General features: G+C 43.2%; 1 protein-coding gene across 5 annotated transcripts; it reads left to right on the forward strand.

Moving 5' to 3' along the window:
* The first annotated feature begins 1,502 nt into the window (after positions 1-1,502).
* znf512b (zinc finger protein 512B) lies at positions 1,503-27,418 on the forward strand. 5 transcript variants are annotated; one of them, XM_064298649.1, is made up of 18 exons: positions 1,503-1,774; positions 2,451-2,632; positions 4,262-4,387; positions 11,917-11,996; positions 12,432-12,560; positions 12,977-13,149; positions 13,305-13,540; positions 14,622-14,693; positions 16,419-16,550; positions 16,786-16,910; positions 17,502-17,609; positions 19,030-19,128; positions 19,495-19,683; positions 20,022-20,306; positions 20,954-21,055; positions 22,078-22,140; positions 22,471-22,569; positions 23,031-27,418. In XM_064298649.1, exons 3-18 carry the CDS (start codon positions 4,264-4,266, stop codon positions 23,313-23,315), a joined length of 2,301 nt encoding a protein of 766 aa, XP_064154719.1. In that variant the 5' UTR covers positions 1,503-1,774; positions 2,451-2,632; positions 4,262-4,263; the 3' UTR covers positions 23,316-27,418. The 5 variants fall into 5 exon arrangements, with proteins under 5 accessions (XP_064154719.1, XP_064154721.1, XP_064154720.1 ...); XM_064298651.1 differs by having other exon boundaries at positions 2,454-2,632; XM_064298650.1 differs by lacking the exon at positions 1,503-1,774 and adding an exon at positions 1,798-1,987.
* The last annotated feature ends 275 nt before the right edge of the window (positions 27,419-27,693 follow it).

The raw sequence follows: 27,693 nt of genomic DNA on the forward strand, positions 1-27,693 counted from the left end.
GAGTGAAATAGTCTCCCTTTAGCATTCATGTCCCACAGGCGTCCTCCTTCAAGAATAAAAAAATGAGGAATGTGACCCATGCAAATAAACCTGGAGTGTGCATGTTTAATTGATGCAAGAAACCAAGTCATTATTTTCTGCATTCTTACTGATACTTCAAAACACCCCAAAACACCACAAAATGTCTCTTTCATGCATCTTAAAATAATATAACTGGGTTTTTCCCTCTGGGAAATGTCCATTGTGACCAGCTGCATGACTGACTACCTGTTTGTAAACAGTACTATACATTATCCATTCATCCATCCATTATCTATACCTGCTTATCCTGAGCAGGGTCATGTGGGGTGCTGGAGCCTATCCCAGCGTGCATTGGGTGAGAGGGAGGAATACACCCTGGACAGGACGCCAATCTATTGCAGGACTCACACACTCATACCTATGGGCAATTTAGAATCTCCAATTGGCCTACCTGCATGTCTTCAGACTGTGGAAGGAAACCAAAAACTATACATAATAAAAATTGTGAGGATAATAATAATAATAATAATAATAATAATAATAATAATAATAATAATAATAATAATAATACATATATCCAACTTCTTAAAATCCTCTCCAAACTGATGTAATAGATAACTATAATAGCATAATTTTGAGAACGGATCAAACAGTTCAGATCAGAATCTAATAAGTGATTGATGATCAGTACAAGGGCAACATTCAGATAAGATAAATGCTTTATGAATTATTCATGACTATATTCACTGTGCAATAAACTTAGATGGACATGTGGGAACATCAAAGTCACTCAAATGTTAAGCACATGGGGTTTAGGTCCTGCCTCACCGTAGGGCACCCCTCGATCGAGTTTCTTCTCAGGAACTGACCAACACTGAAATAAGAAGGTATCTACTGCCATCGTCTGGACGCTCTGTTAATATCTGTGAGACTACACCATTACTTAAAATGAACCACAAACAATAAATTAGGCCATTGAATACAACATCGATCAGATATTAGACATAATGGTTCCTTTCAACTGCAGCATTTTCATAGATAATTTTTCTCTGAGCATTACATAACACTTTCTTAAGCGCTGGCGTTTATAAAAGTAATTTCCGCAAAGTAAGTTTTTCATGTGTAGGCTATACTTTAGAAGATTATGATTATGATTCTGATTATGATTATGACTATTATTATTAGATTTAATCTGTCTTCTAAATTCCAACAGGAACCAATTATGTCGTATACAGTTAGTTTAAATGCAAGTAATTGATAGCCTGCGTTGTTTTCTAATTTAAATCAGTTCTGTTATCTCTGCTTTCCATCTATCTGAATTCACAAAAAGTGTCATATTAGACAATAACATGCATTTTCTCAAGTGTTTCTATCTACGTGTGGCCATTAAATACGTAGTTTTTGTTCGTATATTAAAGTGTTCCTGGGGGGAGGGGGGATACCCAAGTGATACGCGTGTAGTCTAATGTTACGTCTTGTCATAGGTCAGAAGAATAATGCACAGGACACGCAATGGTTAAAAATACAATGGCCTATAATAAGATTAGTCGTCGTCAATATGCTACTTTTAACCGATGTTGCTTGCTTTTTAAATACACTGTTCCTAAGGATGGAATCATTAATTTGTATAAGCAAACCGTTTAGCAACATTAACCAACCAGCTATTGCTAGCACTAAGTCTGTGAATTCAGCCGAACCCATTTTCGTCATGACTGAGCGGCGGTAGCCTACGTCGGTTGAGCCGCATCAAACGGTCAGTTTTGTACTGGTTTTATTTAGCAGAAATCAGAATATTATTTCCCCGATAAAAAAATAATAATAACGCGAGAGTTTGTAAGTTGCCTCTAGACTGTAGTTACAACTGTCAAAGGTAGAGTGGATACGCGCATGACCCAGCACACATTACTGTATTACTGTACACGGCCGCGGAGATATTATCTGTATAAAAAATAGAAATAATTCAGAGGTAAGGAATCGCCGACTGCATCAAAATTGGACGCGGTTGAGCCTTTCCGATCATTTTCCTCCGTCGGGTTTCCTTTTACTCTAGCCAACTGTCTTGCTGCTGTCGAAAATTACTGCACTAAACATATTTTTCTGTCTCCCTTTAGCTCCAGCGCAAGGATTTTTTTTACTCCTCCTTCGTATTAAAGTCGCCATTTTGCTTCAGTGCCTATAAAAGAAAGCTTCTTGTATTTTTAAATTTTCTTCAAGGAGCCAACGACGTTTCAGTCTTTTATGCCTTTCGATTTTTTCTTGTGCTCGTTTTTAATGAGACTATTGAGGTTGAAGAAGTACCTCGTGGTTTACATATTAATGAAGGAAACAGGCTTGAGGAGGCTGGAAAAAGGTGAAAGTGTTCAGGTTATTTAATTTGCATTTCCTTTTTTTCTGCCCCCCGTCCTCCTCCTCCTCCCTTGCTTTCACAGCAGGGGCTGCAAGCGTGGCTACTGACCGTGACGACTGTCCGTCTGCATCAGATCCGGCTCGCGGGACAGCAGGTGTGATTGCCATGTAACATCAAAAGGCACGCAGCAAAGGGTACAGCCTGACCCCACGTGGGTGACCCGGGCCACCCGGCCACTTGTGTTGGGTGACTCCAACATTCCAGGTAGGTGTGGCTTTTTAGAAGCAAAGAGCCTTTGCATTTGTGCAGTTGTTATTATTGTCACAGTAACATTATTAGCAGTAACACTGTCCCCAGCACTGTTACATTTTAACATTTTATTGATAAACAGTTTTATTGTACAGCAGTGATCCAGTTGCTAACGATGTATAAAGTTAGAATTGGGCTTAAACAGTGTGTAGTTTTCCCAAGCCTCTAGTGTTGTCTTTTTTGTATGCAAGGGTGAGGCATGGGTTTTAATTTATTCTGAAAGTGACTGTGTGCACGTGTGTACATTTTACATTTCCAGATTACATTATTTTTACCATTCCCAGCTGTGCTTAATTTTATTATTATCTTTTTCTTTGAATTTACTGTGATGTGTATTTTTCTTCATAATGAAGAAGATGATGATCTTTTAAGCCTGTGATTTATGGAGGCCTGTATTTGGTGCCTGTGGCACACTGTTACATTTAGTGGCTTTAGCTGTGGGCACAGATCTGCTGGATTCCCAGGGCCGATCTGGACATCACAAATTGTTCCACCGCTGCTCCTAGCCCCTCTTTGATAAAGAGCTCTCTGATTTGAAGTTTGATGGATCTTACGAGGTGGGCTGAGGCATGTTCAGCTACGCTACCCTACCCACGTTACGCACCGCTTGGCCTGTGGGCTGGAGGCCTGGCAGTCGCATATCGTGACGTTGGCAGATCCCCCTCTAAGGAAGGGATGTAAAGGGGAAGCAGTAATGAGTGTGGGAAGATCCCTCAGCCATTTAGGACTGAGCGCTCCCCTGTGCGCCGAGGATGCTGGACTCATTCTGTTTCGGTGGCTGGGATTGGCTGATTTTGTGAGTGCTGAAAGTCAGATTTTTTACGAGGCTGGCGAGGGGGAGTCAGTGGAATGTTAGGATGTGTGCTGTTTCAGTATCGATGGTGCTCTTGTCTTAACTGACTTTGCATGCAATGTTTTCTTTTTACCCTGAGGAAAGCGTTGATCAATCATGCAGAATCAGTAACAGAACACATAATTTCTATACACACAGACAGGCCGTATAAGTAAGTTCAGTTGGACAAAAAAGCTTCACGTTATCAACTTGTTTGAACCGTTCATCATGAACTGTTGAAGTTTAACTTATTAGAATAATCCTCAAGGTGGTAATGGATCTTTTTTTTGGTCATCATTTGAGTCATCCTTTTTAACATATGTTTATTTTGATAACAGTATAGGACCACAGCCGTGACCTCCATCTGAGTTTTAGACTGAAAAATTAAGCAATGGAATGAGACCGAATGCAAGATAGTCATCATTGGCCTTGATTAGGGTTTGAATGTGTGCTAATTAACAGCAAAAACAAAATTTCCGGACTAAGGTCTAGTTAATTTCCCCTTAAAATGATGATGTCAAAATGAATAGTCATTTCATTTTAAATGAATCCTGTTATCTGAATTCAAATTATTATTTTATACCTGCACATATTTCTTAGGAATGGCCCTGTGACAGACAGACACACCACACACTTACATTTACACAGTGTAATTCATCTATACATTATACATTGTAAGCTATATGAGCTGAGGACAGTGTGACAGCTGTGGACTGGTGCTGTGCCTTAGTGCCCTTCTCTGTGTGCTGAAGGCATGGAGACATCCAGTGGGTCTCGGCTGGGGAAGCTGCCCTCAGGTATGACCAAGAGTCGGCCCGCAAAGCAGTCGCACCCACAGGAAACATTCAGGATGGTGGAGACCGAGGACAGCAAACGTGGTAAGAGTCCAGCTTTATCACTTCAACTTCCTGTTTTCTGTTATTGAGAGGAAATGGCACCTGATGTCTCATCATGCTCTGGTGAATTTCTGAGAAGAAGTGCTGTAATGTTGGCTTGTGCTGGGGGAGCATGTGCAAATAGAGTTGATTTGGGTTATTACTTTTCTGCAGCAAGAGTCATTGCTGTCCCTCTACAATAAGTTGTGTCTGCTATGACTTGCTTGGGTGGCTCAGTGAAGTGCCTATAGATAATAATAGCGATGATGATAATAATAAGCTTTACAAACAATAAAAGTAAAGTAAAATGAACAAAAACACAGGAAGATGAAGGGTCCAGATCTGGTTAAATACTTACGTGGTGTAAATGTGTTCAGATGCACCATGTAAAAACTTTAACCCCATGCCTCGCTAGAAAGTGGTTGGCTTTGCTTGTGTCTGGGTTTGGGTGGTTCTCCATTATCATTGTCATGTTGATCCTTGTCAGATCAACAGTTGGTGATGTTGTTGCCAGTCTGCATATACAGTAAAAGGCCACAATGTTACAGTGTTATAATATGACATATATACAGATGGGAGAATGTATCACACTGTCGTGGTAGCGAGTGTAGCTTTGCTAGGTTGCTAGCAAGCAGAGTGTGGTGCAGTAAAGTGAAGGCCTCGTAGCAAGTTACCCTAACAACACTCTCTGGTGATGCAACCCAAGTTCCAAACCAGGACATTGTCCTTAGTTAGGGCTGATTTTGCCTTTAGCTGACTGGTAATGTGTTCGGCTTTAGAATCTTTGGGCGAGTAAGAGACCCGGGTTCAAATCTCACCTCAGGCACATCTCTAACTCATTACATCACCACTGACAGAAGTACAGCTACAACCAGGGACAATTGCGTTATAGCAGTATGGAGAATAGTATTTTTGAGGGGACCTCAAAATGCAGAGGAAGTTCTGGCAGCCAAAGTGGCACCGCATGCTACAGTACAGGTTGTGGGTAGCACAGTGGGGAAACAGTCACAATGTAGGGCTAGCCAACTCTGGATCCTGGCCACGCTAATGTGGGTCCGGCACTACAGGGGAACGGGTGGTATTTCTCATAGCTTTAGGCTTCATTATTATAGGGTATTGTGGACATTAGGAAATATCATTGCAGAATTAAGTTTGTGGATGATTGATCTACTGTAAAAATGTCTTGAGCACCACTTTTGAAACAACTGTGAATGTTATCACTACTTCCTTGGAACTGGAATTGTGTTGGACCATTAGTTCTATCAATTAGCATGAGTGTTGGTGAGCTTGTGCATGTGCAGTTTTTAAATACATAACTGCATCTCATCACAAAATGTCTGAATGATTGTTTTTGAAAAAAAAAAAAACTGTATTAGAGAAGTACTTTGCACTCAGTGACACTGTGACATTACTAAAGTGGGACAGATTTGGCCATTAACATGGTTGAAGCTACAAGTCAATATTCCATAAATTTTCCCACCTCTCCTGCTGTACATATTTGGGCCCAGCATAAAAATTAAATGCGATGATTTAGGTTATTATACATGCTTGGCTTGTTATATTCCCTATATTTCTTTATACTGAAAGGAGGTTGATCTGACAGCCAAAGCATAAAAGTGATGTCCTTGCTTGGCTGTTTCTGTTCTTGGGGAAAAAAGTGTCATTGATTTCTACCGTATCCGAAATCAAAGATAGAGGGAATGTCAGCGAAACAATCATATTATGCGCAATCCAGTTGAAACAATAATAATAAGAGGGATTCTCTAAATCTCATGATATTTTAGTACTGGATGGTTTTAATGAGACTGGTTCAGCATTGTGACTCTTTGAGGAGAGCATACAAGTGACATAATGAGCTAGTTTTAGGACGCATGTCTGTCTGTCACGCCTCATATGCCCTACACAACACATCCAAGGATCTAGATTACACATTTGAAAATTTCCTTAATGCATATTCTAGGAGCTTTGACTAATTGCATAGGGCTGCTTTGAAATTCCTTTTCCCCACATGCTAGAATGTATTTAATAACCATGTAATACATTTACATGTTTTTCTGTGGTGGTTACATGGTCATTAAATTGCTGAGATGTATTTTGGTACCTTTTCAGTAGATATACATTTAAAACACTGGTACAGAGATTACTTTTACAGCAGGATGCACACTTCCAATGACTTGCTAAGGCCTAAATCTGTTGAATACAGATGTAAAATAAATAAAATAAAAAAATAAATGTAAAATAAATGTAAAATAAAACTTAATCCCAAGATCTCGATTTGCAGATTTAGTTCAGTTTCTTGTATTGGGCCCTCTCCTCTTCATGCTATATATAGACCAAGTTCCATTACTGTAAACAACAATGTTACTGGAAAAATTGGTTAGCAATTAAAAAGCAGATCCAGTTACTCAGAGTTGCTGTTTATATTAAAATGAAGGGTATAACACAATCTTTTCATTTGCAGCAATATAAAGCCTTAATAGCATACATGCAGTATTATTTATGATGCGTTAGCAAGTATACACTGCCAGTTGTGGTCACACGACTTTTGACATTTCTTCATAAGCTTTATGTTAAGCTAAATTGACCATCCAGCAGTATCTTATTGTTACAGTATCTTTGTTATTGGACTTTGAAGTCAGCTATTTTTTGGTAGGCCTAGAGTACCAGCTGGGACTCACTGTCCTTGTGTACCAGTAATAGACCGCAATGGCATTAGAAGCATTAAGCCTTGACTCTAGCCTGTGACTACATACTCAGTGGTTTTTGACTGGGATGATGAGTGCTCCATATTGTTTTGATTATTTTCAGATTAAATTACATGGTATTCATAATGTTGTTTGTATCTCACCATTTTAAGATAGTGCTAGGTGCAACTGGAATACACGGTCCAAACAATAGTGAAATCTTGTTTGTCAAAACGTTTTTAATTGTAGCCTGATTGAAGTAGATGCTTTGCATTTAGCCTGACGGGATGTGACAATCGGTGTTCCTGTAGCGGATGGCGGTTGAGCCGTTTTCGCGCGAGGTGTGACATGCGATGCGTCGCGCACCGGGGTCTGCGGGCTCGGGTGTGGTCTGGAGAGATCTGAGAGCAGACTTGGCGGTGGAGGGGCGGAGCCAGACCACGGCAGCTCACACTGCTGTGGTTTCTGTGCGCGCCGTGGGGCTGTGGGCCTGTGGTTCTCAGCTGCCAGATCGCTGGCCTCCACGACATCGCCGGGGCCCACCGCTACGCTCCCATCTGCTGCCTGCAGATCCGTGCCTCAGCGCCGCCCGGCCTGTCATCCGTTACCGCAGCCGCGTAGCGGACAGCGCTGCAGCGATGCATCAGGCCTGCCTCCCTTTCACTGGGCTCCGCTCCACAGCCATAAAAAAGTAGCGTATTAACCATCGTTACACTGGCCCTACCTTTTATTTAAATCTTGATTCGTCTAGAAGACATTATAACATTTCCTTTGGAAATATTTGCTATGCGCGTCTTTGCAGGTGTAGTTTGCCTCCAATATATTTATTTGTTTTTTTTTTGTTTTTTTTGAGAGGGATTTTATTTTACTATTTGTGTGAATGGGGGTTGTTCTTATGACTTGCAATCGCAGAAGAGGCCATCATATTGTGTGCTGACATGCTGTTTCAGGATAATGTAATCTGAAGTGTGCCTGTCACCAGAGAAATTACACCTGCTTGTCTCCTAGCGAAGGTCCTCTTTTTTATTTTCATCTATTTATTTTCCTTTTTTTAAAAGGAGATTTATGCCTGACTTTCTTGATGACCTTATCTAAGCGTTGACATGAGCAAAAGTGATTGATAAATGAATCATCTTTATCATTTCAGCTGCATATATCAAAAAGCCATTTTTTTCTAGATAAAAATGAATATATTGATATATCTCCAGTGGGAGGATTGCATGTAATTTATAGGTGTAGGTTGCAGGCTCCTGAGAAGTTGAAGGAACAGCCAATAGGCCGGGGTCTCTAAGTTAGAGACCTCCACACTCTGCTATAGGGGTTAGGCATTGTGTTATAGAGCCAAGAAATCAGTGGCTTTATATCCTAAGTAAGAAAATTGAATAAATCTAAGGGGAAAGATGGGAAGCCTATGGAAGAACTTTTTACACTGCAAGCTTACCATCAATAAGGCTGCTATAGACTAGCTTTGGCTGCATGTGCATATTGAAACTTGACACAAATGGCAGTAGGCTGAACAGGGCAGGGTCCAGGACGGACGTTGTGGGACACTGAGGACTAGGTCAGCATAGTGTGAAGGGGGGCCTCTATCTTTATGGAGCCTGGCACTGAGAGAGAACAGGTGTGCCTCGCTGTCCCAGCTGGTCTGTGCCATTTTGGACCCTCAGTCTGTCAGCACCGGCTGAGTAATCCACAGTTTAACCCCCTTAATGCTCTCATGCTCTTTCTGTCTGTCTCAGAACTGTCTGTCCAGGCGAGACCGGGAGCCAGCTTTTCCTCCTTATAAGCATCTTCCATTGACCCTCGTAGAACTCTATTACTAATGATTTTCCAAGCTGCATACAGTACAGCCTATATAGTGTGTGTGTCATTTCTTTGGAATCTTTGGTAACAAAATTAATGTTTCCTGTAGAGTCACAAGCACTTTCACAACCAAACTTTCACAAATTAGTCTGAATTTGTGAAAGTTTGGTTGTAAAATGCTGACCTAAATCCTATGCTAAAATTAGTATTATTATGAACAACTTTTTTTCTCAAACAATATCAGACTATTATGACTGCTAAGATGGATTGAAACAGTGGTAGCTTAACCATCTTGATTTAATGAAATGCTGAGACTCTGCCTGCTTTAGCTCCTAATGTGCAGGAGGTTTCGCAGTCGTGTTGGCCTCCAGCCTTGCCGTCGCACGTTAGTTATTTTGACTGACAGGTACGCATTCAGGGAAAGTGAATCGATCGAAATGTGAAAGTGCGCGTCTGCATTTGTGATATATGTCGCCGTGGCTTCATTTCTATCGGTGGGTGGGGGGCGAGGAGGGCGGCAGCCCTGTAACGGGTCTGTTTCAGCGAACGCAGAAGCAAGCGTAATGTGTCTGTTCAGCATCAAGCTGTAACAAAGAAACAAGAAATATCCCAGAAAACAGAATTTTATGAGAGAAATAAAGGAAACGGAGCTTTTTTGGCAGTATTTGTGGAAGTTATGACATGAAATAAAGGGAAAGGAAAGGGCTCCAGACGTAGTGAAGCGAATAGCTGGGTTATTTGAGATCATTATGCAGTTGGCAGCTCTCTGGAGCTCCAGCGCTTATCCTCTTTTGGCTGTAGTCAGTAGAAAGTGAACAATGTGCAGCTGTAGCCGCGCTCACAGCTGGGAGGGTCCCTCGCTCACTAGCAGGAGAAATTACAGAATGGTGCGTCGGGGGGGGGGGGGGTGTCTGTGTCTGTGTGTGTATGTGCGTGTGCGAGTATGTGTGTGTCTGTGTGTGTGCATGTATGTGTGTCTGTGTGTGTGTGCCTGTGTGTGCGTGTGTGTGTCTGTGTGTGCCTGTGTGTGTCTGTATGTGCCTATGTGTGTGTGCATGTACGTGTGTGTGTGTGTAAGTGTCTGTGTGTGTGTGTGTGCGTGTGCTTGTCCATGTCCATGTGTGTGTGTGCCTGTGTGTGACTGTATGTGTGTATGTCTGTGTGTGCATGTGTGTGTGTGTGTGTGAGAGAGAGACAGAGACAGACAGATGGGGAGGAGAGTATGTTTGAGTACATGTGGTAAGGGGGGAGAATGGTAGTAAGACAAGGAGATCTTATTCCCATAGCAACGCGAATATAGCTTACCCAGGAGCAGAATTAATTAATTATGCTTCTCTTTCTTTTCCTTTTTTTTTAAAAGGAAACCTTTATTTTTGGAGACAGAATTTAAAATTCTCACTCGGTTTCCTCCTGAGTGGAAGTGTGGATCTGATAAATCCACGCTCCAAAAGCTGGCTTGCTGATGCATTTGTGCTATGGAGAGGGTAATGGATGAGGAGTCATTTTTGGAGCACACAGAAGCAGACATCCTGGGCAGGATTCGCTCAAGGTGATGGCAGACGGTAGCACCAGTGATACGTGTCACTGTCTGACATCAGATTAAAGGCAACCTGCAGGGGCCGGCAACATTTTCTGTCACCTAATCAAATTGAAGGCGGAGATATGTTTTCTCACCCTGTTCGCCATTTTGAATGTGGTGATAATATTAGGAAGCTGTAAAAGAGAGAAAAAAAATCCAATTTTCTTCTGTCAAAGATTATTCTCCACTGTATTAAGACGGTCTTTAGAAATGATGAAGGATACTCTCTTTAAACTAGCATTGTTTTAGCTTGTGCTGAGAAAATGTTGTGTAAAGTCTTTGTCAGCAAGTAATCGGCAGAAATAAAACTACAGCATTCGTATGTTACAGTTATAGACGCCGTCAAATTTAAGGACGGGTAAATCATCCCGCGAACAGTAGCTCAATAATGGCGTTGTAATGCTGTTCGTTTCAGCGTGCAGAAGGCTTTGTGATAACCTGTGCATGATCTTTTCAGACAAAGACTTCCAGCCAGATTTACAGCCCACCTCTAATTACAAACGACTACAGAGCGCTTTCATTTCATGGCGGTTTATGAAGTGTGCGGCGGGGAGGAAAGGAATTCTCTCCAGACGACGGCCGCAGCTTTGGGCAGGTTTCTCATTTTTCACAATGCTGAGGCTCGGGGAGTGTTTATTTAAACTGAGACCCACGGGGGAGCTTGGGAAAATACAATCACTGGGAATTACCATCCCGCCCAGCGGGGAGGAGCGCAAAAAGAACATCGTAATCCCCCCTCCCCTCCCCTCCCGCCCCCCCTCCTGGCCACTTCCTGATGCATCGCAGGTCACGGGTCGCAGTGGAATAAAATCAGAGCATTGGTAGAAATTTATTACCGCTCGGACATTAAAGGCCCGAACCACCAAGCCTCTTTGACATGTAATTAAACCTTCCTCAGCTGGAAGCCCCCCCCCTTCCCCCCTCCCTGTGCAGAGAGGGAGACTGGCTGCAGGGCTGGGCTGCTGATATATTGGAGATCTAATTGTGGCAGAGAGGACTGTGTTAATGAGCAAGCCTGCCCTCATTACCAGCAGAGAGACTTCAGAGCTGACACCGTACCCCAGGAGCATACTGACTCGGTGCTGTGTCACAGACCACCGCTTATTGATGATCCGCTCACTTAGCGAGCACCCTTATTCGCCATGCTTGTATAATTTTACATGGTGTGTGCTGTAATGGCCACGTTCATCTGCCGCTCTCATCTTTTATTTAAGATGAAACACCTTGCTCAAGGGTACAGCAGCAACCCTCCTGCTTGGACCCTCAGCTTGGGTGACCAACGCCCTTATGAAACGCACCACGTGTATTTTTCAGAATGTTGTTTAGTAATTCTGTTCTTATTGCTTCTTTCCATGTCTAATCCATGTCTGGCTGCTGCGCAGGTCTGGAACCACATGAAAAGTGCAGCTCTAGGATGTGTACAAGTGCAGAGGCTGTGCAGCAATGGCTGTGCTTTTTCCATTAAGGTTCTCCTTGTAATGAGAAGTCTGAGGGAAAGAAGAAAGGAAGGCCTCGAGTGGAAGTGCAGGAGCTTCGGAGCATCCCCGTAAGTCCACTTCCTGGGCTGCCCCCAGTACAAAGACAGCAGTGAATTTTGTCTCCCCGACTTCCTTTGACCAGTTATGGGGGTTAGTGCAGAGCTTTAGGGGTGGGGGCGGTGTCTGTGTGTAGCACGCAGTTAACATGTTGAACCAAAGTGAAGCATACCTTCACTGCAGAGCTGTCACCTTTTGTTTTGCCCACACGAGATCTTGAGCCAAAATGTCTCCCTTAAGTGGAAACCCGCGACTTATCTGGTCTGGTGAGGAGTTGCCCGCATCGAGGCGACTTACTGTCTAACTGTTAACACTGACAAAAAAAAACACACACACACACAATATGAATATGAAACAGGCACAAGACACGAGGTATTAGCGGCCAAGAAGCTGCAGGAGGGAAACCTCAGCATGTTCCAAGTGTGTCTCGTGGTCTCCGCGGACAGGCAGCCATGATGATTCAGTGGAAGGAGGAATTCAAGAGCCGCTCCAGAGTGAAGTGTCCCAGTTCGGGCTGCTGGTTGGAGTTTCCCAGCATCTACGGGCTCAAGTACCACTACCAGCGCTGCCAGGGGGTGAGCCTCAGCCCTGCTCTGTGCGCCTCTCAGGCTCCGCTCTGCGTTTTCGGGCAGGATTAGTGCTCCGTCAGAGACGGGAACCTGATATTTGCGCGGAGGAGAAGGGTGTATGCATTGCATATGTCTTTGATTTCGTGTTGATTTTGTATCAGCTTTCTGCTGTCTGGTCTTGGCGCGGACTCAGTCTAACCGCAGTGCTCTTCCCCCCTAACTTTCGGTAACACATTTAAGCAATTTTATCCCTCGTTTCTGTGGAGTGTGCAACATCGTGAGTTCAGCAGTTGCTAAAAATAATGAAAACTGAATCGCAAGAATGTCAGAAGCTCACTTAAATGCGATCTTTTCTCAGATTCAGGGGCAGGGTGCGCTGCGGATAGATTGAACGTGTGCCTCAGTCTTGCCGTTTTCCTCAGGCGACCATAGCGGAGAAACTGAGCCACAGGTGCCAGTACTGTGAAGCTGTCTTTGCCTCCAAAGTGCGCCTGCAGAAGCACAAGCTCTGGAATCACCCAGACAGGCTCTCTCAGGAGCCCAAAGCTGAGCCCAAACTGCAGAAGGCGCCAGTCAAGGGCAGCGCCAAGAAAAGGTACCGCCCCTTTCATTTTATTGGTGCATGTTAATGAACTGTATTAATGGTCTGTATTTCTAACATGTGGAGAGTAGGCAGCGCTGGTCGTGTTTGCGGTTGTTTTGCGGTCGTTTTGCGGTGGTTGACGTGGCGAACGCGACCCCAGTTTCCAGGCCCGCGGAGAGCATGGCCCAGGCGCCGCAGGTGTGCAAAGTGAAGAGGACGCAGGACGTGGCCCAGCCCTCCCAGAACGGAGAGTGCGCCTCGCAGAAGGCCGACAGGAAGCAGCACGCGGCGCATCAGAGCACCTCCTCCGAGGCCTCGCCCAGGACGCCGGGGGGCAGCGAGAGCGAGGGCAGCAGCCTCCCCCCCACCTTCCCCGAGGAGGACCCTGAGAGAACAAGGCACAGTAAGATTACTACACCTCATCGACCTGGAGTCACCCCACAGACTCTTTAGTCTCAACAGAGACCGCTGCCTCCTTATTGTCCTTTGCCTAGACCCTTAATTAATTCTTAGATTGTGCATCAGATTGGAATTGCTCAGCTTCAGAGAGCTTTCAGGGTTACGTGTTTGTTAAGTATCTGATGAGTGCAAGGGATCTGTGGTAGTGTAGACCATCAGCTTTATCCACTGTATGTGTGTGTGTGTGTGTGTGTGTGTGCGTGTGTGTTTGTGTGTGTGTGTGTGTGTGTGCGTGTGCGTGTGTGTGTTTGTTTGTGTGTGTGTGTGTGCGTGCGTGCGTGCGTGCGTGCGTGTGTGTGTGTGTGTTCATCACACCTGCTGGGTTTACACTGCGCTGTTTAAAGCAAGCGCTAAATGTGCCTTTGATCCATCGCAGTGAGCTGTGAGTCTACATGATCAATGTCACTGTTAAAGCACTTAGAGCGAAGGGGGTCATGTGAGCTTGCATTCTGCTCCTCCACAGCCAGAGCTGCACACTGCATGGCAACATTGTGGCAATGTTGTGAACATAAACGCATATTCATGAAGACAAATAGAATAACCACTGCAGACGAAAGGAATGACTTAAATGCCCAATACTGCTTTTTGCGGTATTCAGTATGTCTCATTAGCACAGGCCAAGGTATTGAACTGTGTTTTCTGTCCTCTGTACATATTAGATATCTCGACAAAAACATGTTTTCAGTGTACAGACATGCCAAGATACTCACGCATACAAAGAACTGTCTATAAGTCATTAAATACAACTTGCAGGCAGGTGGAAGGGAGGTGGGAGAAGGTGGGAGACAGGTGGGAGGCAGGTGGGAGGCAGGTGGAAGGGAGGTGGGAGGGAGGTGGGAGGCCGGTGGAAGGCAGGTGGGAGGCAGGTGGAAGGGAGGTGGGAGGCAGGTGGAAGGGAGGTGGGAGGCAGGTGGAAGGCAGGTGGGAGGCAGGTGGAAGGCAGGTGGAAGGCAGGTGTTGGTGTTGCGCTGTGCTTCTCAGGCAGTGTTTGACCTTTTATTGTTTCCCTTCTCCACTTGAGCCAGGGAGGAAACAGAAAACGCCAAAGAAGTTCACCGGGGAGCAGCCCTCCATCTCCGGGACGTTTGGATTGAAAGGTAGCCCCCCCGCTGTGGAGTCCTCCACTGTATCGGCTTCTCCTCTTTTTGTTCTCTCTGCTGAAATGTTTTTTTTATTATGAACTAAGGCAAAGGTGAAGTACTGGCGAAGGCAAGCTGTTTTGCAGACCTGTGTTTGTTCATTTCAGTTTTTGTTAATTTACCTGGGTTCCTCCCTGCGTTAGAGTTAGAAATAGTCTGTACACTTCCTGTGTATCAATGGATAGAGTGTTTCCTTAAACAACTAACCAGGAAATAGGCTACAAGGCTGCAAAAAATTCTATAGTACTTTGTACTCCAAAAAATTCTCAAGAACAGAAAAATCATACAGTGGCATCACATTTAGTCAGATGGGGCCTTGAACCAACTTTATTAGTTGTTGCATTACTTAACTGTGACAATACACAGAGCTCGATGCGATGGCACACTTAAAATTTGCATTCTACACCAAAATGTCAAAAACTATACGTGAAAGGATTTCTCATGACACTGATGGTTTGTGAGTATTGGACATGAAAACATTAAATTGTAGCTGCCATATGTCCAAGGGCGGTTATCATATTTAGCAAACAGATGACCCAGCTAGCCAGCCACAGCAAAGGCAGGCCTTTGTTTCAATGCTCTCTGCAGAAAATTCACATTCCAGATGGAGAGATTAAATCCACAGCCTCGCTAATCACCATTTTGAGCGAACCCTTGGAATCTCCGTACACAGTTTGATCTTAGCGTACTGTCTGAATTCCTTTGGACAAAAAAAAGGTTTACACGATGATTTAGTGTAGTCTTGAGCTTCCGGAGCTTTCCTCGCCCGAGCAGAGGCAGGTTGCAGTCAGCGGCTCTGTAAGCACCTTCCCGCGCCTTACCGTGGGACAGCACCAGTGCATTGTCAGGCACAGACGCTGCCAAGACCGGCTTAGCCCAGCTGAAAAGCCCTTTCAGCCCCGCGCTAGCGTCTCCCCCCCCCCCAACCCCCCCCCCCCCCCCCCCGCGCTCCTCGCGGGTGGATTGCACATAATTGGTCTTTTTCTCTCAACGTGCCAGTTACAGGCCTGTTTAATATCCCGCTGCAGTCCAGACGCTCCGTGAGTCACGGTCTGTGTCAGACTCAGAACCCGAGGACAGTTCCCCCAACACTGCCGAGCTGTCCCAGTGCACTGCCACTCTGGAGTAACACATACCACAATGCTTCATTTGTGCACCCGCACGCGTGCACACACTCACTCACACTCACAATATGTATATGTACTCATACACATACAGTGTACAGGCCATTAACACAAACACACACATACATTGTACGTACACACATTTCCCTTTGCACACAGACATTACTGTGATATTTGAATCTGACTGATAATTCTTTGATAAGATACCTAGTGTCAGATACAATTTTTTTAATTTATTTATTGATTGACTGAAGCTTGAAGGTCCTCCATTCAGAAACCAGCTTCTGCATGTCACAATTATTTACTCTCTTAGCCACCTACAGTAACTTAGGAGGGACCCATACTATTCTTATTAAAAAAAAAATTTAAAAAAACTTATTTGTTGTTCACATTGTTCTTATCTCATTCCCACATTGAAGCAAGTTTTCCTGAAGTTATGCTAGTAATATTATGAAAAGTATTATGTGAAGGGGTGAAAGGGTTTCAAAAATACATGGAAAAGATAAACATGTTTGATGGATTGCCTGTCTTGCACAAAAGCGCATGTGTTTTCATCCAGGAATGAACAAAGTAGAAGAGAAGCTAAAGAGTGGAAGGGCTAAGAAAGTGGACGGAAGCATTTTTAGTGAGGAGCCCATGAGAAAACTCCAGACTCCAGCCGTGAAGAAAGACCTGACCTCTCTGTGCTCTGGTACGCCCGGCAGCCACGCTCCCTCGCCTTGTGAATGAAAGTCTACCACTGACAGCTGATTCACTGTGTTCCTGTAGTATATACTTCCTTGTGGGCTTTCCCCATGTGGCGACTGAAATGTTAGCTTAAAAAAATCTAAAGCTAATCCTAAGCCTTGCATTGACTGCCTTGGGGAGAAGGGCATAGGCAGGCATCGCGTTGCAGAGCTGAAGTTAACCCCTCCCCCCCCTCCCAGGGAGCCCCGAGGTGCAGTGGCAGCACACCATCACCGAGAGGGGCGAGGTCGTGTGCCCCAACTGCTCCCTCGTCACCAGGAAGACCGTGCTGGGGCTCAAGAAACACATGGAGATCTGCCAGAAGGTGTGGCGGCTTGCTCACGAGCACACGGACGCTGAATTGAATCTCAATTAGCTGGATTTAAACGCTTTTTTCCCTTTTTTCTCTTTCCTTTGGCCGTTTGCATATTTTGCTTTGCTCTTACAAACGTGCAGAGGGAGTGTTTGCTCCTTCTCTTCCTCGGCTGTTTACTGTTCAAACCCCAAAGCTCTCCGGGGAGCCGGGTGACTCATGCAATTAGCCTTTCTCTCACAGGGCTCCTCTGGCATGGCCTGGGGACCCATTATAGCCGCTGTATTGATTGGATGGTGATAGAAATGATATAATGCAGTGCACAGTGCAGCTCAGCTAGACGGAGAGTCACTGGCACACAGCTTTAATTGCTCAGTTTTATGGAACCAAGCCTGGCAAACTCCATGAATCTGTAAAATGACAGACTTGCTACGAGACAGTAATTGAATCGGAGGTTAGTGAAGGTCACGTCAGATTGATTTTTTTTCCAGTAGAATTAGCCCTTTTAAGTATTATTGTCCTGTGCAGAAACCCCCAGACCCCCTCATGGCGAGGTGATTTACAGGTGAGGGGTGACCTTTGACCTCTCCCCACGTCTTGCAGCTCCAGGATGCTCTGAAATGCCAACAGTGCCAGAAGCAATTCAGGTCCAAGGCGGGGCTGAACTACCACACTATGGCAGAGCACAACAACAAGGTATCATCCGCTTGTGTAAGCAGTGTGCATGCATGGGAGCTGAGGGCTAATTGGTTAGTTCGTTTCCTTATTAAACAGCACATGGCCCCCCCGCGAGAAGATCCAACAGTCTTGGTAGTGGGAGGGCAGTCACGTCACAAGCTGACACTAGAAATCCGTCTCCAGTCACCTCATTGCCTGTTGCATGTTTCTAGCACAAGCTAGCACTGAAAGTAGAACCAAGGTCTGTTTTATTCTCCTTTTTTTCCCAAAGTAAGGCATTTCTTCTGTGGAAGCTCATGGGAGATTTGATACGGCAGCTTGCAGCGCTCTTATTTAAAACAGTTCAGAGCAGTGCATCAGTGAGGGCACTGCCGAGGTAGCTGAAGGACTGGAGGCTTCCCCGCAGGCTCGAGGTGCGCGTAATAGGACAGTTGTTGCGCGGGACCTTTCCGGCAGCACGGCAGCGCTAACTTAAGAATAATCCATAAGCGAGCTGCAAGCCAAGCTGCGCTCGGCGCTCCGATATTAGCCCGGAAAGTGCTCCGATAAATTCATCCCGTGTTAAATTATGCACAACCGAGCATCTCAGAAGCATCATGAAAGATAAATGAACAAACACAGCCTCCTTTGTGTCTGCGAGCCTTCGAGCAACAGCTGTGGAATAGTCCGGCAGCCAGACAGGAGCTGGGTGCTAGCCTGAGGGCTCGAGGCAAAACAGGAGATAAACAACTGAGGAAAGCTATCAGGAGACCATATTCCCTGCTAGTGCGGCCACCCTGGGCCTTGTGTTCATCATACAAAGATAAGAAATAAAGCCCTGCAGCTGCTGTACACCAGCGAGCGCCCGCAGTACCGACAGGGCTTCCGTTTTCAGAGCTCTCCCTGATGCAGGCGGTTTCCACTGGCACACTTGTGGTCAGAGCGCTGTAGTACAGGATACCGCAGGCCCCTGGAGCAGTGCGGCTGGGCTGCTGGGTGCCATCCTCCATCATCCCTTTCACTCCCTACCGGAAGGAGACTCCACTGCTTCTCTACGTTACAGACATTTTCTCATTTTTGCTCGGGAGAACAACGCTTTGTGGTTCTTCCTCTGTGGTCTACAGTACCCTCGCTGCCCATTTCCCTTGCGATGTGCTTAGCCGTTTGTTGAAATGTGCTGTGTGTACATCTTTAACATGCATCTTCAGTCTTCAGATTCTAAAGTTTAGAAGTTGGTGTGAATGTTTCTTTGATTTTCTTCCCTTGCCAAGAGCATTCGTTGAAAGGGTTGAAATAAACATTGCTCCAGTAATGGGCCTTCCACGAAAATGTCTACATATCTTGGCAGACAGCGAGCATTCTTAATGAGAAGCAAATTTTTAGAACATGCTTTGCGGGAAGCAAATTTTTGAGATGCTGGTGTGATGCTGTATTCCCCCCCCACCCCCCACCCCACCCACACCCCCCCCTCCAGCCCTCAGGGAGTGAAGGACAGGCAGGGGACGGACAGGAGGAGCGCGAGAGACTGCGGAGAGTGCTCAAACAGATGGGGAAGCTCAAGTGTCCCAATGAGGTACATCCCTCCTTTCCCTCCCTCTCTCTCTCTCTCTCTCTCTTTTGCCCCAGTGCTGTTTCCAATTATGCGCACAGCAGTGTGCAGGGAGTGAGTGAAAAAAAAACATCAGGGTTGTTTTCATTTTTTTCCTGAAATGTGAGCACAAGCTTCCCTGTGAAGCAGATATGCCCCTGCTTCTTTTCACTCTACTTTTGAGGACTGGAAGCTCTGGCCAGTCCAGCCTGCTCAATTCCTAAACATCAACACTACCGTCTAAAGAATGCTAGGTTAACCAACAGCGGTTTAGTAGCCTATAAACTGGTGAAGAAGGGAGTGTTTGTGTTAATTATAATGCGTGCCAGATGTGGCCGTCATTCCATACAGGGCTGCTCTGCACACTTCTCCAGCCTCATGGGCTACCAGTACCACCAGAAGCGCTGTGGCAAGGAGCTGTCCGAAGCCGACAAACCCGTCTACAAGTGCCAGCACTGCGGTAAAACCTACAAGTCCAAAGCCGGCCTCGACTACCACTTGAGAACTGAGCATGCTGCAGACACCGTGACCCTCAATACGGTAAGGGAACTATCGAAGGTGGCCTAGCCATAAGTGTCCCTGACCATCTGCTGGAGGAAGGAGGGGCTGCTCATCTCCCTAATATGTGAATGTGGCGCAGTATTTATCTTCAGTGTGTGAACCTGCTGAAAGATTCTTCATCACTGGGTGACTACTGAATCTCCTGCGTGCATTGAATGACATTCCTGTGACATATTCTGCCATTGGGTGGCTGTAATGTAGTTTCCTTTCTCAAATGTTTTCCCTCGTTGGGTAGCCTTGTTGCAATGCCCTCCTAATCGAGTGACTTTGCTTTTATTTGCGTTGGGTGTTTCTGTTCTGGTTTTGCCGGTGTACAGACAAAAAAAGAAGAAGCGCATCAGGTGTCGAAGAAAGCCCAAGCTTTGCTAGAGAAGCTGGAGGCAGAGGAGCAGCAGAAGGAGAAGGAGCGGGTGAAGGAGGAGGTGGGGGTGGAAGGGGAGGTGTTCATGGAGGACTTTGAGCGGACGCCCAGCGGGAGGGTGAGGCGCCGCTCCGCCCAGGTGGCGGTTTTCCACCTGCAGGAGATCGCTGAGGACGAGCTGGCCAGGGACTGGGGCAACAAGCGCCGCATGAAGGACGACCTCGTCCCCGACACCAAGAGAGTAAGAGTCTCTGCCAGCGACGCACACACACACACACACACACATACACACACACACACACACACACACACACATACACACACACATACACACACACACACACACAGGCACATACACATACACACACACACACACACATACACACACACACACACACATGCACACACACATGCACACACACACACACACATGCACACACACATGCACACATGCACACACACATGCACACACACACATACACACACACACATACACATACACACACACACATGCATGCGCACAGACACGCACATGTACAGACACACACACACAGACACATGCGCACACAGGTGCACATGCAAGCACACACATGCACGCACATGCACACACACCACACGCATGCACATACAAACACACACACAAAAAAAGAAAAGAAACATCTATCTTAATATTCAGAACAAAATTATTCTATAATATGATTTTTCATTTGACAGATTTTACTGGAATGTAAAGTTAATTGGTCAAATGTGTATTTGGCTCAGTTTTCATGCAAGCACACACAAGTGCAGGGGCACACGAATACACATTCTGCTGCCATGCATCAGTACCAGGGAAAATGTTGCTTGTCATACGTATATAAAATCTTGATGTCTTGTTTTTTGTTGCAGCTCAACTACACTCGCCCAGGGCTTCCAACATTTAACCCCAAAACGCTGGAAAACTGGAAGAATGAAGTCAAAGAGAAGGGCTTCATCTGTTGCCCCAACTGTGTAAGGCAGCATCCGTTCTGTTAGGGATATTTATTAGCTAATGCACTGTGAGGACAGTACATTAGCTAGGATTTCATTTGGCCATGGTCAAGTTCAAGGGCCATAGCCTGCCTATTGTCAAGACTGGTGCTATTAAAACATTAATTGGCTTAAATACAAAGCTAATTTTAAAGTGTGATGGGGTTGTATCAGAGTCTGAATGATGCGTTTGGAAATGCACAATAAAAATACATTGTATAGAGATTACATTATAGTACAGGCATTTAGCAGACGCTCTTATCTACATAACTTTTTACATACACTGCATCCATTTATACAGCTGGATATTAACTGAAGCAATGCAGGTTAAGTACCTTGCTCAAGGGTACGACAGCGTCCAACCGGAGAATAGAATCTGCGACCTTTAGGTTACAAGACCAGCACCTTGCCCATTATACTACACTGCTGCCACTAGAGATATTTTTCATTACAAAACTAACCAGTGATTTTCAGAATATAAGGAAAAAGAGATTAGTGGAAATAAATCTGCATTAAACAAAAAATTAAACAATAGTAGTTTGTTGCGTAAAACACATTTTCATGTAGTTCTTGACAAATTCATGCATACTTGTATTAAATAACAGATAATTACATGTACGCACATGCACACACACATTCCAGAATTATAAAGTTCAATTAATAATATTATATATATATATGTATATACAGTATATATATAATAATATTTCACAGGCAACCATGCAATATATATTTTGGTGTGATGCTGTTGTAGCCCACAGGAAGCTTTCTGAGGAGAGTAGCCTACCTCTTTGTATAAAGCAGGTTAAGAAACAGGATTGAAAAGTTTAAAGTTATGGAGCCCGAAAGCTGTGCAACAGAGAGATTCTGTAGACTTGAGTATTTTCATAGTGGAAACCTGTCTGAATGTCACAGGAACTGTTGCCGTAAGTGAGTGGTTTATGGTTGTTAGTAGCAGTGATGCATTCTATTCTTCTGCAATAATTTGTTTCTCTCTTTTTAAGAGCTGTGAAGCTGTCTACTCAAGTGTTTCAGGACTTAAAGCTCATTTAGCAAACTGTAACAAGGTATGTTCCACCTTCTTGCTTGATTTAAATGAGTAAGTGTGATTATTTATTGTGGTTTATTTAAAACACACTGTAGAGCTGTGGTAATCTCTATTCCTGGCAATTTACCATCCGCTAGGTTTTCATTTCAACCCCAATTTGGCACACCTGATTCTACTAATTAGCAGCTCAACAAGATCTCTAGCTGTTGAATGAGGTGTGCTTTGTTAGGGTTGGAGTGAATACCTACACGGCAGTAGATCTCCCGGGACAGGGTTGGTTACCACTGCTGTAGAGTAACTACAATGACTACTAGATGGCCTGACTTGGGCGTGTTTCTGTGTGGTTCAGGGTGGGGGCGCTGTGGGGAAGTACAGGTGCTTGCTGTGTCAGAAGGAGTTCAGCTCAGAGAGTGGTGTGAAGTACCACATCAGCAAGACACACTCTCAGGTAGGCTACATGAAGTGAATTTATTTGGGTAGGCCTCATGAAGGGCCCTGTCCTTACAGGTGGGCCTCATGAGGGGTCTTGCAGACAGGTCCCCAGCAAGAGGAGCTGTAGGTAGGCTTCAGGAGGGGCTCTTCCAAATAGCTGCAGGTCAGCTTCATGAAAATGGACCTGAGATGTGCTTCACAGGCTCTTGAAGGGCCCTCCTCTGACAGACTGGATTATGTTGTCATCCTGCCTGCTCTTTCTTTTACATCTAAGTCATTATTACACACTCTTCATTCTCTTTCACCTTTAAAATTAACCAGAACAGCTAAAAAGTTATCTAGGCAGCTTATTTGCTTAATTATTTAGAATATGTGTCGAGAACAGTGTATGAGCATATCAAGCTTCTATGCGCTAATTCTGGTGGAGCAACACTGACTTGCTCTCACGCGCTTCCTCCCCGTTCTGGCTGTGAACAGAACTGGTTTCGCGCCACCAGCCACGTGGCCCCTAAGAGCAAGAGGAAAGAGCCGCAGAACGGCTTGCAGACGGACCCGAAGAGCAGCGCGGCCGGGAAGAAGAGGGGCCGCAAGCCCAAAGAGAGACCCCCGGAAGACAGGCAGAGGGACAAGGAGGGGCCCGTTTGGTCAGAGACTCAGAGCACTGCGCATGCCTTGGCCCCCACACCCCCCACCCTGAACAGAGACACAACCCCGCCCACCAAGAAAAGGGGCAAGCCCAAGAAGATTCCAGCCAATGAGTAATTCCTGTGCGCAAGACCCAGTCAGGATGCTTTCAGCATTATACCCATAAAAAATAGAACAGTAATAACAATAATAAAAATTATAATGATAACAATGAAGCATTTTGCTTTGAAGTGAAGGAATATTTTAGAAGTAAATTTAAGAAGCTAAGAAAACAAATTTAAAGCTATTTGTTCTTGTATTTAATTTCAAACTGACCATGTGTTTTTAAACCTAATCTGTATGAATATATACAGTATATGTGTCTGCTGGTATATACTGATATATAGTACTCTCTTTTTTCCATCCATTCCATTTTAAGATCTTATTTTAAATATTAAGCTTCACAGAAGGGGTTCATTGTAATCAAAGTGGAAAATCCCTCTTTATATGAATTTTTTTTAAAAAACAAAAGTAATATTTAAATCAATTTTGCATAGTTATCTCTACATGTGTGTAGTTTCATGTTGTGTTTGAGAGGTTATAAAAGGATCTAAAAGTTATTCAATTAGCATGGTGAGCTAATTTACTAGTGTTTTTATCACAGTTATAGCGTACTGTGTATATATACAATATACATGCATATATATTCAAAGCAATGAATTTGTCCATTTTCAAGGCAGGAAGTTGAAAACATTTCATCAAAATATTTTTTATTCCCCAACTTTTTTGTTTGTTTTCTGTTTGGTGTATCCCTCTTGTTGATTGTGGCAGCTGAATATTGAAACGTGTTGTCTTCAGAGATAGCAAGATAGCTTTTGGAACAGTTTGCTATGGTGCAATATTGTATTATTTTATGTTGTTTTCATTCTTTTTGTTTAATGTTAATGTCTTTGTTGTTCAACCAGCACAAAATATGGGCAGACCAATCTATTAGCCATTTCTGAAAAGCCTTCTTGTACCCCTGAGCAGTAGTTTAGTAGTTGTAGCTTGGACTGGCATGGTAAGGTGTTTTGTTAAGTTTAAATCTAGCAGCTGCACAGAGAGGGTAAAAATAGTACTGGTCTTGTCGGGCTATGTTTTTATTTGTTTTGAGCGACATGGATATTGTTACCTTGGGGCTCACACAAGATTGGAGATAGAGACAGGCAGATGGTACCACATGAATGCCGTTGGGAAATTCAAACAGTAAGCAAGGAAATAATCCATGAATCCTACAGTCAGAGTAGTTAAAAGCAATCTTAGAGATTAAATGATTGTTTTGGGAACCATTTAACATTTGGCAAAAGCTGTTGAAAAACTGTGTGCTCCATGTGTAATGTTATTCCGTAGTTTTCAGTTATTCATTTTGATAGCATTTTATATTGATCCCTCAAACCATCATCTGTCAGTCCTTACCCAGACTACAGACAACATTTATGCAGATGATGTGTATAATCTTCTTATGGTCAATAGTTTTGTTACTTCTGCTGCATTTTACCCTTTCAAGTAGAATAAGAAATGCACAAGGACTGCAAGCTTAACCTCAGTGACTATATGCAAAACGATTACTGAATTACAGTTGTATACTGTACATACAGTTACAATGTTACAGCACTGCAGCACAATCAGTTGTAGCTACCATTTAAAACTTGAAGTTCAAGTTTGCTTTCACTCACAGAAATCTAGAAATCAGTTGCTTCGCATTAATCAAGAATAGCCATTATCTAGAAAATGAATATTGAAAGCCCTCCTAACAATAATATATATATATATACAGTACTGTGAGAGGCAACCATGGTTCTGTTCTCTCTTAAAGGCTTGCCATTTCCTAAAATGCTCTTGCCTTGCACTTTAAAACACCCTTTTTATCTTGCACTTCACAGCGCTGTTTATCTTCACCTTAACTTTATCCCTGGTTAGGTGTACGTACAGATGTTGCATCAGCATGACAGCGAATCAGCTTCGAGTTCAAGAACAGTTGATATTCGTTGTCACGGTTTCTAAACAGTGTAACAAAAGCTGTATGAAAAGGGTTGATCTCCTGCACAGCAGTTAGCCATAGTAATGAATTAGAGACCAGTAGGAACTTTAAGACTGTACTACTTTTGTATTACGGTTTAAAGAAAGTTTTTAAAAAAACAAAATAGTGTGCAATGTATGACAAAGTATCAGAGAGTATATCACAACCAGTCCATGACATGAAACATGTCTTGTGGGCACAATGTAAGGCAAATTAATATTTAATAAGGTACTTCAATTAAAAATAACTTTTTAAAATATCCAGTACCTTAATTACACATCAGTCTCAGCATTGCAAAGAATGAAAATCATTATTGATTACATAATTTATATATAAGAAAGTTTAGAAAGCCTGTTCAAACTGGCATATGCACATTTATTTTATGATCCCTTGTAAATATGATACATTAGAAATCAAATAATATCTGGGGTGGAGAAGGAAAAAAGAAAATACAGTACATTACCATACATTGAACATAAGATGGTCTGACTGCCATTCCGCTTTAATTAACAGTTCAATGGGCCTGTTCAACGTGATATAATCCCTTTTTTTCTGAACTTGAATTGCAACATGTGACTGTATGTTGAACCACTACACATTCTTGCTGAAACCACTCATGTAGCCTTGTAACATTGTTGTGTAGTTAGTTTGACAGGATTTAGAGTCATCCCATTGTTGATTGGCAACTGATAACTTCTTTGCAGTCACACATTTAATTTCCCTTTTTATTTTCATCCTTAAATATAAATGTTGATTTGAATAGATTGCTGCAACCTGTGTGAGAGAAGATGATCTAAAAAAAACTCCATTTGAAATGCATTGTGGGAATTTGATGTATTCTGGGGGTCCGGAAGTTAGTACATCCCTGTCTGTAATCATTTTGTATGCTTTTACAACTCAGTTTTATTCCAGCGGGCAAATGGGCTGACTGAAATATGTGGTATTGTGCTCTTTCGCACTGATGGCGTGATTCTAGCTGTGTTCTCTATGCCTGCACTGATTCTGGGATAATGAGCAGAGAACATATATCTTGATTTTTAATAGCAGTTTGGCTGCTGTTTGTTTTTTTTTTTTGGTTGTTTTTTTATGGGTTTGACTCCTGTTTATTCCACGCATGTTTATTATTTCCAGTAATTGTTCTTTATTGTTTCTCTATTTATTTTTTTCATATCACTGAATTGTGTATTAATGATAAGCTTTGGTGTCACACTATGATTATGATTGTGTATCACTGTTTTATACACAGAAGTGGATTTATCCTGCCCTAAGTAATGTGTCTTCCTAAACTATGTGGCATACACATATTCAGCAGTTGAAGCTTTAAGGCTGTGTTTAACTATTTTGAGATTACAGCAATATACCACACTGTGTCAACCTTAAGTGACATCAGAGAGCAAAGCTCTGTTGCACCTATTATGGTTTTTCCAGCTCTTCTCATTTAGTTTTTTTTTTTCATTCTCACTTAAATCTTCAGTACATTCAACATATACTGTTTCTAGATTTTAAGTTCAGTTGCTATTCTTGTCATACACTGTTATTTTAACAACCGTTGAATGCACATTGAAATTTCTTTTTATTTAAATGGAAAATACATGAGAAGAGGTTTCTGTGAGCATAATGTTGCATCTTTAGTGCACTTACTATCCCATGAAATAAGCTTGAATTTGAGTGATGTTGAGCCCCTGGTGATCGGGGCTGTGTAATGTTTTATTATTATTTTTTTTTTAATCTGGGGAACTGTTATAATGAGGTGCCCTCTGTTTTGCCTCATTTTCCTGGTGGTTCTGATTTTGAACCCTGAAAATTTTGCCTTTCTTGCAAAAAATAAAAATAATAAAAATGAGAAAAACTCAACCTCAGCAGGCTTCAGGTGACAAATTATTTGAAACTATCAAAATAAAAAGAATGCTGTAATCATTAGGTTTATAAACCAACCCAAGAGAAAAAAGTTCTGGTTGAATACAATTGTAAACATATTTCCAGGAGTCTAGTAAATAGCAAGCTAATAAACTGAAATTGTGTCTTGAGTTTACTTCTCTGTTGCAGTAATTCCTATCTGAGGCTACTGAATGAGGGAAATGCAGCACCTTTGCTTAATCTAAACTGTTACAATTTTACAAATTGTTGTATTAACTGTGCATTATTACCCTTCATCTAATTAATAAAAATGTTGTTGACTAAGTGTGTGAACTCGTTTTTCGTATCTTTCGATTGGAAAAGTAGTTCTAGTTAGTATATTATATGATGCGTATTAGCATTTGCAAAATAGTTCTAACTAAAAAATATTTAACATTATTTTAAAAAGGAGTAATTAAAATAGTGTATGTGATGATGATTTACAAAGCAAAGTAATGGTACCTGGAATTTACAGAATTCGTGCAGAAAAAAAGAAAAAAAAAACTCGGCGTTCAGAGACAGACAGCTTTCCCGAATGAGAACGCATACCGTATATATTGA

This window comes from Anguilla rostrata, chromosome 11 (genome assembly GCF_018555375.3).
Source record: "Anguilla rostrata isolate EN2019 chromosome 11, ASM1855537v3, whole genome shotgun sequence".
NCBI lineage: Eukaryota > Metazoa > Chordata > Actinopteri > Anguilliformes > Anguillidae > Anguilla > Anguilla rostrata.

Bases quoted from the DNA above. Each gene is read 5' to 3' on its own strand.
- znf512b (XM_064298649.1), top strand. From the start codon at position 4,264: ATGGAGACATCCAGTGGGTCTCGGCTGGGGAAGCTGCCCTCAGGTATG. The intron at 16,911-17,501 runs GTGTGGCGGCTT...CACGTCTTGCAG, and splicing joins ACATGGAGATCTGCCAGAAG to CTCCAGGATGCTCTGAAATG. The intron at 19,684-20,021 runs GTAAGGGAACTA...GCCGGTGTACAG, and splicing joins ACACCGTGACCCTCAATACG to ACAAAAAAAGAAGAAGCGCA.